Source organism: Falco cherrug, chromosome 6 (assembly GCF_023634085.1).
Source record: "Falco cherrug isolate bFalChe1 chromosome 6, bFalChe1.pri, whole genome shotgun sequence".
Classification (NCBI taxonomy): domain Eukaryota; kingdom Metazoa; phylum Chordata; class Aves; order Falconiformes; family Falconidae; genus Falco; species Falco cherrug.
Window position 1 is genome coordinate 85,005,374 of NC_073702.1, and position 12,941 is coordinate 85,018,314.

At 37.3% G+C, this 12,941-nt stretch overlaps 1 protein-coding gene across 1 annotated transcript in view; it reads left to right on the top strand.

Annotated features, from left to right (window-relative positions):
* WDR64 (WD repeat domain 64) overlaps positions 1 to 12,941 on the top strand; it is a 77,011-nt gene that overhangs the window by 25,107 nt on the left and 38,963 nt on the right. Inside the window, 2 exon segments of the mRNA XM_055714918.1 lie at positions 1,539 to 1,618; positions 8,837 to 8,976. Of these exon segments, the coding sequence (XP_055570893.1) occupies positions 1,539 to 1,618; positions 8,837 to 8,976 (220 nt within the window).

Here is a 12,941-nt window from a genome sequence, read left to right on the forward strand (position 1 = left end):
AATGAAATTAATAGCCCTAAAATAGCTATGGACCAAATCACTTCAAAATGCCCATTCCATAAATAATTATGGTTGAAACATGTGATTTATTCATGCTAATAAAATAAATTTCCCCAATTAACTTTGCAGCAAGCAATTGTTACTGTGCTTGATAAGGGATGCAATGTATCTTGTCTCCTACGTGACTGTTAATTTTCTTTGTTGAATGAAAATTGTTGATGAGCAAGCAGTTACAATCTTTTATTGTAAAGTATCTAAAAAAAGAGGGAGGTGCGCATGGGATCACAGGGTGCTTCTGCTGCAAGGCCATGATATGAGCAGGACTTCACACTGCTGGAACCTTATTCACACTGATGTCAGAAGAGTACCAAAACCATTAAAGAGCCATTAGACAGTTGTAGAGAAGTATTAAATTTAAGAATTAAAGGAAAAAAGACGAAAAATCCTGAGGAAATCTGTCAGTCACATTTGAATCAATTAGTTGCTGTTTTATACCATCAAGAGAATGAAGTCTCCTCTATTAGAGCTCTGGAAAGAAAGCTTTGCTCCCTCTAAGTAACAGGGAGCAAACAGCCTTTTATTTACACCTGCCTAAAAAGAACAAGCTCTTTCAACATTCCCCAAAGTTTCTGGAATCCTTTGTCAAATTTACTGTCATCCCCAGTTATCATTTTCAACATTAATGGCTACTTTTTAGCCTGGAATAAATGAACTACCTACTTGTTTGGATTTCAAAGAAAAAAATTTAGGTGTGTACTTATTTAATTCTGTAGAGTTTATTTACACTGACATGGCTTCCTGGGAGAGACAGGTGTTAGCCATGCTATTGCCAAATCACAAAATTAAGAAAATATTCACTTATTAGTAGCAATGTATGAAACATGGAGGGACAAGCAGAAGTTGCTCGAAGGATGGGTTTAGAAGGGTCACCAAGTCAGTTTCACTCTGTGAAATTCCTGTGCTTTAGCAATGAATACAATAGAAAAATTCAGTTGAATTTCAGAAACTTTCAGTCTCTTCATGTTGTTATACAATACAAAATAGTTAAAATAGAGACTATGCTTTCTACAATGTATTATATGTAAGCAGCAGAAAAGTAACTGCATTTTCTTTATGCAAAAAAAAATTATAAGCTGCAATAGACCTCCATGTCCAACATCGGCAAAGGCATTTGGTTTGATACTTTTCCTCAGTGATTAACTGCTTTAAGCACACAGACATGTGTTAAGGCTTATTTTTGGCAACAGCTACAATTTTAGGATTGTCTTTGGAGTATGACTGAAAGGATTCAGGTGTTCAAATCAGAGATTTATTACTTTAATGGAAAGTGCACCCTGTTCCTTTTTTATTGATGCTAGTGTCACTGTAAGTCTATGTAACTATACGTCACTGTTATAAATCAATTTGCTTATAACAAGAGATTGTAGCCATTATGCAAAGAGCTATTCTATATACTACAAAAAAGTAAAGTGGGATGACTGTAGACTGTATTTCCCCTGTGTTTCTTACCCGATTAACTGTTTTATTAACGTTTACAGACCTGTAAAGGAGTTTTTTGTCCCTAGAAGAGTCAATGCCTTCACATACTGTGGGAAAGCAAAAGCTATTGTCACCAGGGGTAAGTACCAGGGGTTCTTCCAAGAGAGTGTTCTGTTGTGAATTTTCTCCCCCCCTTAAATAAGACCAAACAAAGCTGAGTTAGTATCTTAAGCATATAGGTAATGAATTCTGTCCTAAATGAGAGGAATCAGAGGTTTTGCTTTTAATTGCTGGGAACCTTACTCTTAAAAGGTGTATTTCTTGACAGGAACCTATCAAGGGCTTAGACTGGGTTTGATTCAAGTAGTATCATGTTTATATAATAAAACAGTTCAAACAGTATGTTAAACTACTCTAAGGCACCTTTCCAAGTCACAGTGGTGACTGTCTTGGCGAGGTGGTACACTACTCCTTGCAGTATCAGCAAGGCTTCTATCCCTTCCTATTACTCTTTGGCCATCCTTTTCCACCTTAAGCAATCTCATTGGCCCATCTTAATACCTTCTGTTGCTCTTCTCTCTGATCACATTTCCTCAAAGCTTTACTGTTCATTCTTTCTCCCAAAGCAGACTGCAGAAATAGCACTCTGACATCCATTTTTTCCCCTGTTATCCAATAATTTTATGAGCCTTTCTATTGCAGTGGTCATATTTCATGCTGCAGAAATGTGGCTGGAATATTGCAGCAGTCTTGTTTGTATATTCTGACAGGGTGGTGCCCTGGGAGTGACATTGATGCTGCCAATCTCCAAGTCTTCAGTATGAGAGTCTCACTTAAAACTTTATTAAAAATTGCAATAGCAAACATAGCAATTTTTATGTCTATATTTAACAAGAAAAAAATGGCCAAGGATCTGCTGTCCAGTCTTGATAATATACAAGCCAGTAAAATAAATTGGGGCAGCAGGGAGACCTAGATGTGGGAAATAGTGCAATTCAAGCTGACTTGTAGCAGTTTACCAAAGGGAAAACTGCGACAGATATCAATATAAATATCAGACAGTTTATTGATTTTCTAGACACAAGATTTAACTTTCTATAGCCCTATTGCTTTCCCTTTATCAGCGAAAATTCTGAATTTCAGCCTTGGAGGAGATCTTATTTACATTGATTACCTTGTCACAAAAAGTAGTCCGGATAGATTTACTGATGACAAAGCAGGAAGGCCCCATAAAACAGTGTGGTTAGTATTTCCTACAGGTAGAACTGGAGGATTTTACTGTAGTAATAAAACCAGAGTGAAGTGTCTGAATAGGACAGAAGGTCAATTACACATGAACTATAAAAGTTTCTCTTACACACCGAAAATTCTTCTTACAGAAATAATAGAGGAAGAGAAAAAAATGGATAAACTTCCTAAGAAATAATAGCTACGGTAGGGCAGACCAAAGCTCTGCTTAACCCACCGTCCCCTCATTGACACTGACCAGCAATAAATACTTATGGCAGAGTATAGAAGTAGGGCAATTATGCAGCAATACTTGCCCCAGGTACCTGTGTTCATTGAAATATCTGTTCTGCGGGTAACAAAGCATTAACTGCCCTGAATTTAACACTGCTAAAACCTCATGTTGCACTGGAATCTGATCTATAGTTGATGAGCCATGTTTGAGAAAGATCAGCTGAATATGGAAAAGAGGTGGGGGAAACCTACCACATAGTCACTAAATCTATCAGAGAGTCTAAAAAGTGTATTTTCTATAGCTTAGCATAGTGTCAATTAACAAGATATATCAGTGCTCTCCATAAAAATATCAGGAGAACAAAATTAGAGCAGTGATGTTCTGGAAGAGTCTTCTGAATAGTGGCAATTGCAGAAAGAAATACCCTCCTCAGTTTAAAACAGAGCTTGAATTTTTTGAAAATGTTAGATTGCATATTTGTCTGTGATGGCTGGAGGCTAGACTTGAAATGCAGGACCTCCTATCCCATCTAAACAACTGCATAATCAGAATATGTTAGGAGATTAACTTTCTCAATACTGCATTTTAGTTTCTCTTGACTTTCACTGCACAAAAGTACAGAAAGTATGGGCAACATGACAAAAATTGAATAATATTGTATTCAAGGATGCTGTAATTATGATTTTGAAAAAGTGTAAGAACTGTAATTACTTCTAACAATCTTCCAATGTATTCCTGGATCATAAAATTTACATGCCCTTGAGCTGGAATCCCGTCTCGCTTGCTCACCCACCAGCCTTCATCTTGATGTTAACAAGCATCCTCCTGCCTCTCATCCTCATTCTCAGCCCTGCCGATTCCCTTGAATACAAAAGGAAATTATTCCTGACCTGGATTACTAACAGTCACGGGAGTAAGCAGGGATGCAAGGCCAAAGAAAGTCAGGGTGGGATCATCTCTTTCAATTTCACTGTGAAGTTTAGATCGGCCAGGGGCTACTATGATGCTGCACCCAGAATTAAGAGAACTGCTGCAGCACTTGAGAGCTCCATCTATTAAAGTCTTCAAACTTTGAACTCTGTCATTCAGTACTCTATTAATAAAACACAGTGCTCACAATGGCACAGCAGTCAGACTAGAACACACTGTATTTGCCTCGATCTTGAAACCCATCTGTCTCTTGTCTGCCTGAGAACCGTGTGTTGATGATCCAGTTAGTGAAAGAATTAAACTGTTTAAAATGAAGATAGGCTGGTCTTCTTGATTAGGAAGCCTGCCATTTTACCTGTAATATACCCTGAAAATCAAAGGCCAGAACAGGGGAAAAAAAAAAAAAAATCAGGAATCATAATACATAGATTTCTTGGTGACATACAAATATTTGCAAAAGCTATGTTTATATGTCATATTCATTAATTAAAAGAAATATTCAGCCTTTGATAACAGGATAACTTCTAAAGTATTCAGTGGGGATAAACATGCTATCCACTTTACTAAGACCTAACCTATTGTTATTTAGCTGGGTATTTACAGCACAAATGGTATGCTAAATACTACACTGGGAAGTGGACAAATTAAAAGAAGTCATGTTTTAACACCTTTAGTCTTCCATCATTTATTTAGTTGTACCACCATATATCTAGTCGTATTTGAACATGCTCATCAGTTTTCCAGTACTGTGATGCAACCTAATTTTGCCTTCCAGATATTTGATAATTGTATTAATGGATTAAAAAAATAAAAAACCTGGTACAAAGTTCATTTTTCATGCTAAAAGCTAGACTTCAACCACTAAAATGATAAGAGCTTCATAGTGGCCTAAGATATGGAGCCCACAGTAGTTTAGAATAACTTTTCTGTTTAGCATTTTACATTATTATGTTGAGTTGTAAAGCAATAGGGTTTTCTTCTTATTCTGTATCCATTTCAATTCCAACTATGTCTTAATCAGCAACTTGGGGAACAGCTACAATTAAGATCAAGTTATGTATGTGTATAAAAGCTGGAGATTATCAGTTTTAAATGATATATCTACTTCTAACCCCATTAGTTCTTCAAATCCAGATATTGTTCTCCTGTGAGCAATAAAGTAGAAGAAAAACTATTACTGATTTCTAAATCCAGCAGTAGCAGCTTAAGACTGATAAAAGCCCTCTGTGCTTGCTCAGTATCCTTTATGTATTCCTGGCATCAGCAAACATGGCAACATGTTGTATCTTTCTTTTACTGGCACTATACATTGCTATTGAAATTTTCAGGCATTCCCAGGAATCCTAGTTATAGAAATCGCATCCCAGGACTCCACTAATATTAGCCCTCAGAAGCACAGCAGAATCTTTTCTATGACGCAGTCTAAATTTAAGAAGAACACATGAAGACAGACAAGGCAGCACAAAGTAAAAAAGAGACATTGGTCAATATGATGAACAGATGAACTTGTATTAGTTTGCCAGATGTCTAACTGTTCTGAAGCAGTTTTGCAGACATTTTAATCCAAGATTATTTAAAAGGCAGGCTTAAAGGAATGATAAACTGCTTTAGAGAATAAGGGCACCTCAGCACTCTCAAAACTAACCAGCTGCAACAAGACTTTCACCATCCAATATGAGGTTGACTTCAATAAGCAGCTCCCACACCTTGCCCTGGCACAGCCACCAATCCCCCACAAAGTTTCACAGGTTCATCTACTGTCTGTGCTGTTTCTTCATCTTCAGACCAGTCCACCCTGCTTCTTGCCTCTGCTGCATCCAAAGTCTCCCTTCTCCAGTCAACCTCTCCTCATCCAGGCTCCCTCCTTCTCCTGGGGCCCGCTCCTACCTCTGGAGTGCTCTCTCTGTTTCTTCTAGATGTCTCCTCATCCAGTCCATCTCTCCCCTACCCCTTAGGGCTATTTAACTACTTAGCAGGACCCAGCCACAGCTGCACCTTATCCACATCAGCCCACCCACCGCCCCTGAAGCCAGCCCACCGCTGTATATTATCAATGTTAATTAACCTGCCCTCATTCCTCTATAATTCCTCTACATAAGCGATCCTTCTGTGTGAGAGGAGCAATATAGAAACCAGGGGTTATGGTTTTTTGTTTCTAGTTTATCAAAGAATGCTAAGCTAAGCCTAGCATTTTTCCATTCAAAAATGCTGTTGTGCTCAAGGAGGTTTCAACACCACTGAAATGCAGGCATCTCAGCAGGTTTGTAATATCACACAAACTGCAAAACTGTGTAAGCAGGGGAGGCACTTTAACAAAGCATCACATGTTCAAAGATGGTATTGGAATCCATAACATCCTAGCTAGAATAAAGCTGTGGTCATAGAATCTGACTCTTAAAAAGAACCCTAAACATGCTTTCAGAATTATTTGTCTTGGTAGAGAGAACATGGAATTGAGCCCATTATTATTCAAACCATTGATTTCACAGACTCTTAAAAATTTTCTCTCAAATTTCTGGACAGATAATTCATCTTATTCAAGCTTGTCTTGCATGTGCTTAGTACCCCTGCCTTCTGTGTCAGGATTCTGAATCCCAGAGGCATATTTGGAGCACAGAGAGAATAAATGTTCCAGCCAATGTTCCAGTGAAGCAGTAAATGTTAGAGCCAATCTGGTGTTAGTCCAGAAAGAGCAAGCATGTCTTCTATAACCAAATCCACCGTTATCTCCACATCAGTAAAAGGATTGAAACTAATTCACTATTTCTCATGGGAAGCAAACAGTATTTTTAATATAGGGAAAGGTTTTCTTTCCTAATGACATTTGTTCCTCCTGTTAATATCTTAAGTAAATAACATGAATTAGTGATTCTATTCTTAAAAGAAACTCTCTGTGCCACAATTGAAGGGCACTATCCTCCTCTTCATTTGTCTGCCATCACCTCAGGAATATAAAGAACAGGGCAATTAGAAAGAGTAAGAAAGAACCTGTTCCTCAAAAGTGCAGCAAGTAGGTCGGATGAGTTGGGCAGATACTGCCAACAACTTCTACCTAGTTCACCATTGTTTTAAGACATGACATTTTCCATTTGGTGCTGCTAAGGGGCATGTTGTTGAAGCAGTGTCTATTCCCTCTGACATTATAACTGATCTCACCAGTCTTACTGGAGTCTTCTGTCTGCCATTTTTTGTGTCCTTCTGTCAACCTCATGGAAGGTCTGCAAGCTGAGTTTTACTCCCATGGTCTTATTTTTCAGTAACATATACTGGCCTGATGACAAGGTTTCTGCTAACCTGCCAGGCACGTCTGTGATGGCCTAAGGCAACATCTGAGGAAGTGAGCACGGGCCCGCTGTGTTCTGCTCCCCAATTCAAAGAGGCTTTGCAAACCACTTGTGCAATTACAGCCCTTGTAAGATACCTCCTGCCACGGTTACAGCACAGACAGCTCATCTCTAGGGCAGTTTTGCCTGAAAGTCACTGAATAACTGAAGTTACTGCCAGTCAGCTACTTATCCATGGCTCCCCTTTTCTGTGCAAAAGTTATCCCTCCACTCTGCCAGTATAACTGTTTGCATGGTTGCATTCTCAATCACACTTGTGAAATGAGTAAGACATAAACCAAAATTACTTTCTGTTGTAGCTGTTTTAAGAGCAGATCCTTCCTCCAGCGAGCCTCTCTCATTTAGAGAGAAGCTACATAAACAGTGGAACCAATTTAACTGAGAGGGCAATAACGTTTAATGGAGGAAAAGGGAGATGGGGTGCTCCTAGATGAATCACATATTGCTGTATTAAGAAGGAAAGGACTAGATTTCTGGAGACAGAGAGAGAGAGGGAAGGAGGGACTGACCAATGACCATCAGCTGAACAACCTTAGGGAAGATCCCTGGAGAGCAGACAGTTTTCTTTGCTAACAAAACTGAACTGAGCATTGTAGCCTTGAGGTTGAGTGAATGTCCTCCTGAGGCATGTACTTCCCAGTCGATGTTTTTTTGGCTTTATGCACTTCACTTTAAGCTGAGAGAAAACTAAAATTCAAACTGAAGTCTAGGTGTAATGGGCTGTTTCGTATATTGTGTGTCAAAATAGTGTTCGGCTAACTGCATACTATTCATACAATTGCACTGTTTGCCAGGAATTGAAAGCTAACATATAAGTCAATTAATGTCAAATTTAAACTGGGCTCATGTTCTCTTAAACTCCTGTGAAAAATATGAAATATTTCAGTGCATTAGGTACAGCTGTGTTTACATCAGTATGTAAACCCAGTTTGCTAATACATTCTTAACATCTTTCTGTTTTGAAATATTTATGGAAACTATTACAAAAATTGTCCCCAAAAAATCACCTGTAATGCAGTCAAGGATTATTTCCTAAATTGTAGGTACACTTAATGTTTGAAAATACAAATAAATATGAAAGGCCTAATTCTAATTTACTTCAAGACACAAAATCACTCAACAGCACTTACTGTTTCTTAACTGCCCTCAACTTTCCTGCCTGTTCCCCTTCCTGTTCTGCATGCCCACCCTCTTCCACAGAGACAGTCATCCCTTCATTTCCTGGCTAAGTGGACCCAAAAATTGTTTTGACATTTTTCTAGATTAGGTCTTTGAAACAAAAAAAACCCCGAGCCCCAGCTCTATTTCTAATAAAGTGATCTGCTCCTATGGGACTAGCACAGGTAGTCACATCCAGTGTCCTTGACATTGCCCAAGCAAAATAAAAAGACTTCAAAAGGCGAATCAGTTATGTACTTTTAATACAAGTTAGGGGATAAGCGATGAAAACATAAGCTGGAATCCAGCCCTTGGAATAAAAAATTCACATCCTTATGTGGGAGTTGCCTATATGCAGAAAGCAGAGACTTATCAACACTAAGCTTTCCATTAGGAAGCTTATTTGTAATACCAGTGACTATTCAGTCATTCTGACTACTGTTTTTTTTCCTTTTGCTTTCAGGTCATGACAAACTCCTTCATTTGTGACATCCTGCTATAAATAGTAGGCCTACAGAGGAGCTATCAGGACACCAATATAGTGTTGTGGACATTGTGACAAATAGAAAAGATCAACATGTTACGAGTCTCTCCTCTGCAAAAGTAAAACACTTTTCTAACTACATGGAAATCAGTGCTTTAAATGCAAGTAGGAATCCGGTTTTGAGTGAGTACCTCTGGTAGTGTCTAGTCCTAATCTTATTGCTTCTCAGTTTGTTTATTTTAATAAAAAGGTGGAGTTTATCTTAAAATTTCCAAATTATTTTACATTGAGAAGCAAGAATAGAATGGAACTATTTGACATACTTTCTCTCTAAATGTGACAAAAGAATACTTACAATAGTAGATATTAACATTCCAGTAATTTCCATATTACTTTGGCAACTGCCAGAATTATAACATTACCTGTACCTGAATGCTTCATTCAGTAGCGATCACCTGCAAAAACTTCCTACAGCTTCATTTATCCTTCTCTCTGCCTGTCTGCCTACTAAATCCATAGGTGGAATTTTTCTTAAACTAGTGACTTTATATATCATGTTCAAATATTGACCTATTTCTGAATAATGTCTTTTACAAAGCTTACTGATCCAAAACTTTGTCCATGAACAGGATACTATCAAAATCAATACTAAAACTTCTTCAACCAAATACTGCACGATTCTGCTGGAAATGGATGGGTTTCTTTTAAGTTATTGCTGGAATCATGGCATAAGTGGTTTATCTCATTTGTAAAAATGACACTGTTCAGGAGGGAATAAAAACTAAAAATATGTGCAAAAGTAAATGAGAAGGCCCTGAAGGAGTATTATGAATGGCTGTGGAGCTCTTTCAAGAGTGTTCTTATGCAATATTTTCAATATTCAGCAGTATCCAATATTTTCATTAAAATTTACAATGATGGAATAGAGAGCATACATACTAAATTAGCTAGTTGCCCCAAACTGGTTAAGGCTGCAGGCCCTGCGCAGAAATATTAGAGCTCAGAATGGTCATTAAAATTGAAGGTATGTTCTGTGAAAAATACCTCCTATAAAGCAATAAGGACTTAATATAGTTAGTGTACTAAGATACCCATTTTTCTCAAAGGTTTCCACCTTTTTGTTGTGTTATGTAGGAAAGAGTATTGAGCTATTTATTCTGTCCATGCTGCTCCTCTGCCATAACTGTTTACCACTGCTCATTGAGGTGCCAGGAAAATGACACGTTTTCATGTCATTAACCCTATTCTTAAAATAACCCACACCCTTCTAAAAGTACTACTAGCTGAAAATAAGTCATCAGAAATCTCCCATCTTCACATAATCCTGGAGCCATAACCATTCCCCCTTCCTCACTTCTATAAATCTATACATGTGTGTTCTATAGACAGCTCTGTACGTTGCTACAGGCATACCATTACTGCTGAATTAAGGAGGGGTTTGACAGATAGCCTGCAAGCTATACATGTAGGAAAAATGGAATGAAACATAAGACATGTCTTAAGGGGAATGAGTGTACACAAATATATTTATAGAAAAGCAACTAAGTATGAAGTCCCTAGGGCAGTTAATGACCAGAAGATCTCTTTAGGTCCCTTCTGGATCTTTCTGTGATTCAATACAATGACTCAGAGGGAAGCAAAATCTGCTTTACAAGTCTCCAAGTATGTGGACACCTGATCTTAACTAGAAGTAGCCAATGACATCAGTAAGATCATTCATGCCTGAAAATGAATACGTTTTAATTAAAAGCTATATGTCTTTAAACAGCAATGTGAGTTATATAACAGAAATTACACTTAAAAAAAAAAAAAAGATAGAGAAATTCCTAGACTTTCAAAAGTCAGGTAAGTCTTGCAGTATTAGCTGAAAACTGTGTCAAAAAAAAAAAAGGGGGGATCCCTCACAGAGAAATCTAAAGGACTTTACAAATAAAGTGACGATCACTCTGTGCCTCAGAGAATCTACAATCTGTAGCTGATATGTGATATACACAATAGCAGAGGAAGCTCAGCTGTAAGAGGATTGCTTCCAACACAGTTAAAGCACATTTGTGTTTGTATATACAAGAACCAGGTATTATACAAAAGTGTGCAACTTCCCAGGGAAATTTTAATGTTATGTCAAACACATAATTTGTTTCCACCTAAAAAACAAAGACCAATTTGCTTTCCAATCTGCCTAGCATAAGAAAAACCAAAATAGTTTTCTCTGTTTTCATCTTTTAGTGACTGTGATATAGGAGGTTGCTAAAGCAAAACAAGGAGAGCCTATATATCTTCACTGAAAAGAAGTTAGAGATAGCAATGATCTCACGGAAGCGTTGCAACCAAGGGAAACAAAATGTCTTTATATTCAACAGATTTTGCATTAGCTATTTGACAGAATAGCAGAACCAGGGAAAAGCTTAGCAAAATCAAATTAATACTTTTTCTGGTCATTCCTAAAATTAAATTTAACGTAAAACATGTCAGATATTCATATTAAAATAAAAACTTTGTTATCATGCCATTTGTCAGCTAAAAATACAGAACAAGGTGAAAAGTGGAGACTACTCTTTTTTTAAAATAAGATTTGTAATTGTTATATTACCACATTTGAAGGCTCCGACTGACTTTATACTTTACACCCATATTTCTTGAACATTTCTTTAAACTTTTCTTAACATACTGTAAAGACATTTTAATGCTATATACGTTGTAAAGCTTCAAAACAGCATCGTAAAGGTAAACCTAGGTCTAATGCACTAGGGAAATGTTGTCCTCTGATGACAGAAACTGAAAGAATGTTGTAGTATTTCTCCTGTCCCTGTTGGGTTAAACACTATGTTTCTTAATTCTCACCAGGCATAGATGGTCCTTATTTTCTGATGTAAGTGGCTGTAGTGAGAAAGTTATAGTTTCACATGGTGGACCATCGTAACTTCTGTCAGAGAACCAGAGGAAGTTAAAGAAAGATGGGAAATTTTTATACATCATAGAAGAAGAACACAAAAAACTTTATGTGTCACAGTAGATAAACTTCTCACTACTTTTAGCTGTTCTTTAAAGGGCTTAAGAAGCAGGTGGTAGACAGATGATTTACTGAACTTTCACTACATTTGCTCTGTACTCACGAGACCTGGCCTTGGCATGAGCCATTGCTGTATTTTGTGGAATAATATGCATGTCAGAATTAAGAAACTATGTTGTATCTGTCCTTCTCTACTTCCAACACTTCTCTTCTAAGCAGACACGTGCTGATGATGTTCAGTTCTGTGGGCTCGTGGGCATCCCACATCTTTTCTGCTGCAAGCAGAGACTTTAATTGCTACAGAGATAGATTATGTCTGTCTGTTAAAATAAATTCTTAAAATGTTTTAAGATTAGGGTGATATGTTAACTGTCTTTGCCTTTGTTACTGGCGCAAGGATCAGACAATGGGAAGGGCTTGACAGTGGGAATAGGGGATATTCCTGTGAAATATATTTAGGAACTTTTTAGAGAAAAAAAATTTCCCAAACCGTTTTCTTGTTTAAGTTAGATTGCATATATTGCACTTCTGGCTTTCGCTCCCTAGAATTGTAACATGTAATTTCCTATGATCTGTTACATATTACTTTATGAAGAACAAGAGTTAGTGTTGGACAGATGGCTTTTAAGATATTATGTGAGCTACATTTGTGAGGACTAATACCCATGGAGGTAGAAAGCTAGAAAGTATATTCTTCCTGACTGTGTTTAAGAAAATCAAGTTGTCAATCTTTTGATACATTTTGTACATAATATTAACTTTCTGTATTAACAAAATGTAAAAATGTTTTAAAACAAGCATTCAAATAAAGAATTTTACTACCTTGCTTTGTGCTCACTTGACTCCAAAGGACTTTTAAGACTGAAAAGACATACACAGTTGTACTCACAAGAATATCACCACAGCCTATATACAATTTATTTATGCTGCAGAATTCAAAAGTAAAGGATCACATTGCCTTTTGGTTTCAGATCTGTGCTGCAGCAAAGGTTTGCAGCCTGAAGAAGTAACAGCTGAGTTAGGGCATTCCAAAACTCTGGTGAATGGTTTTAAAGGTACCACAAATGTTACACA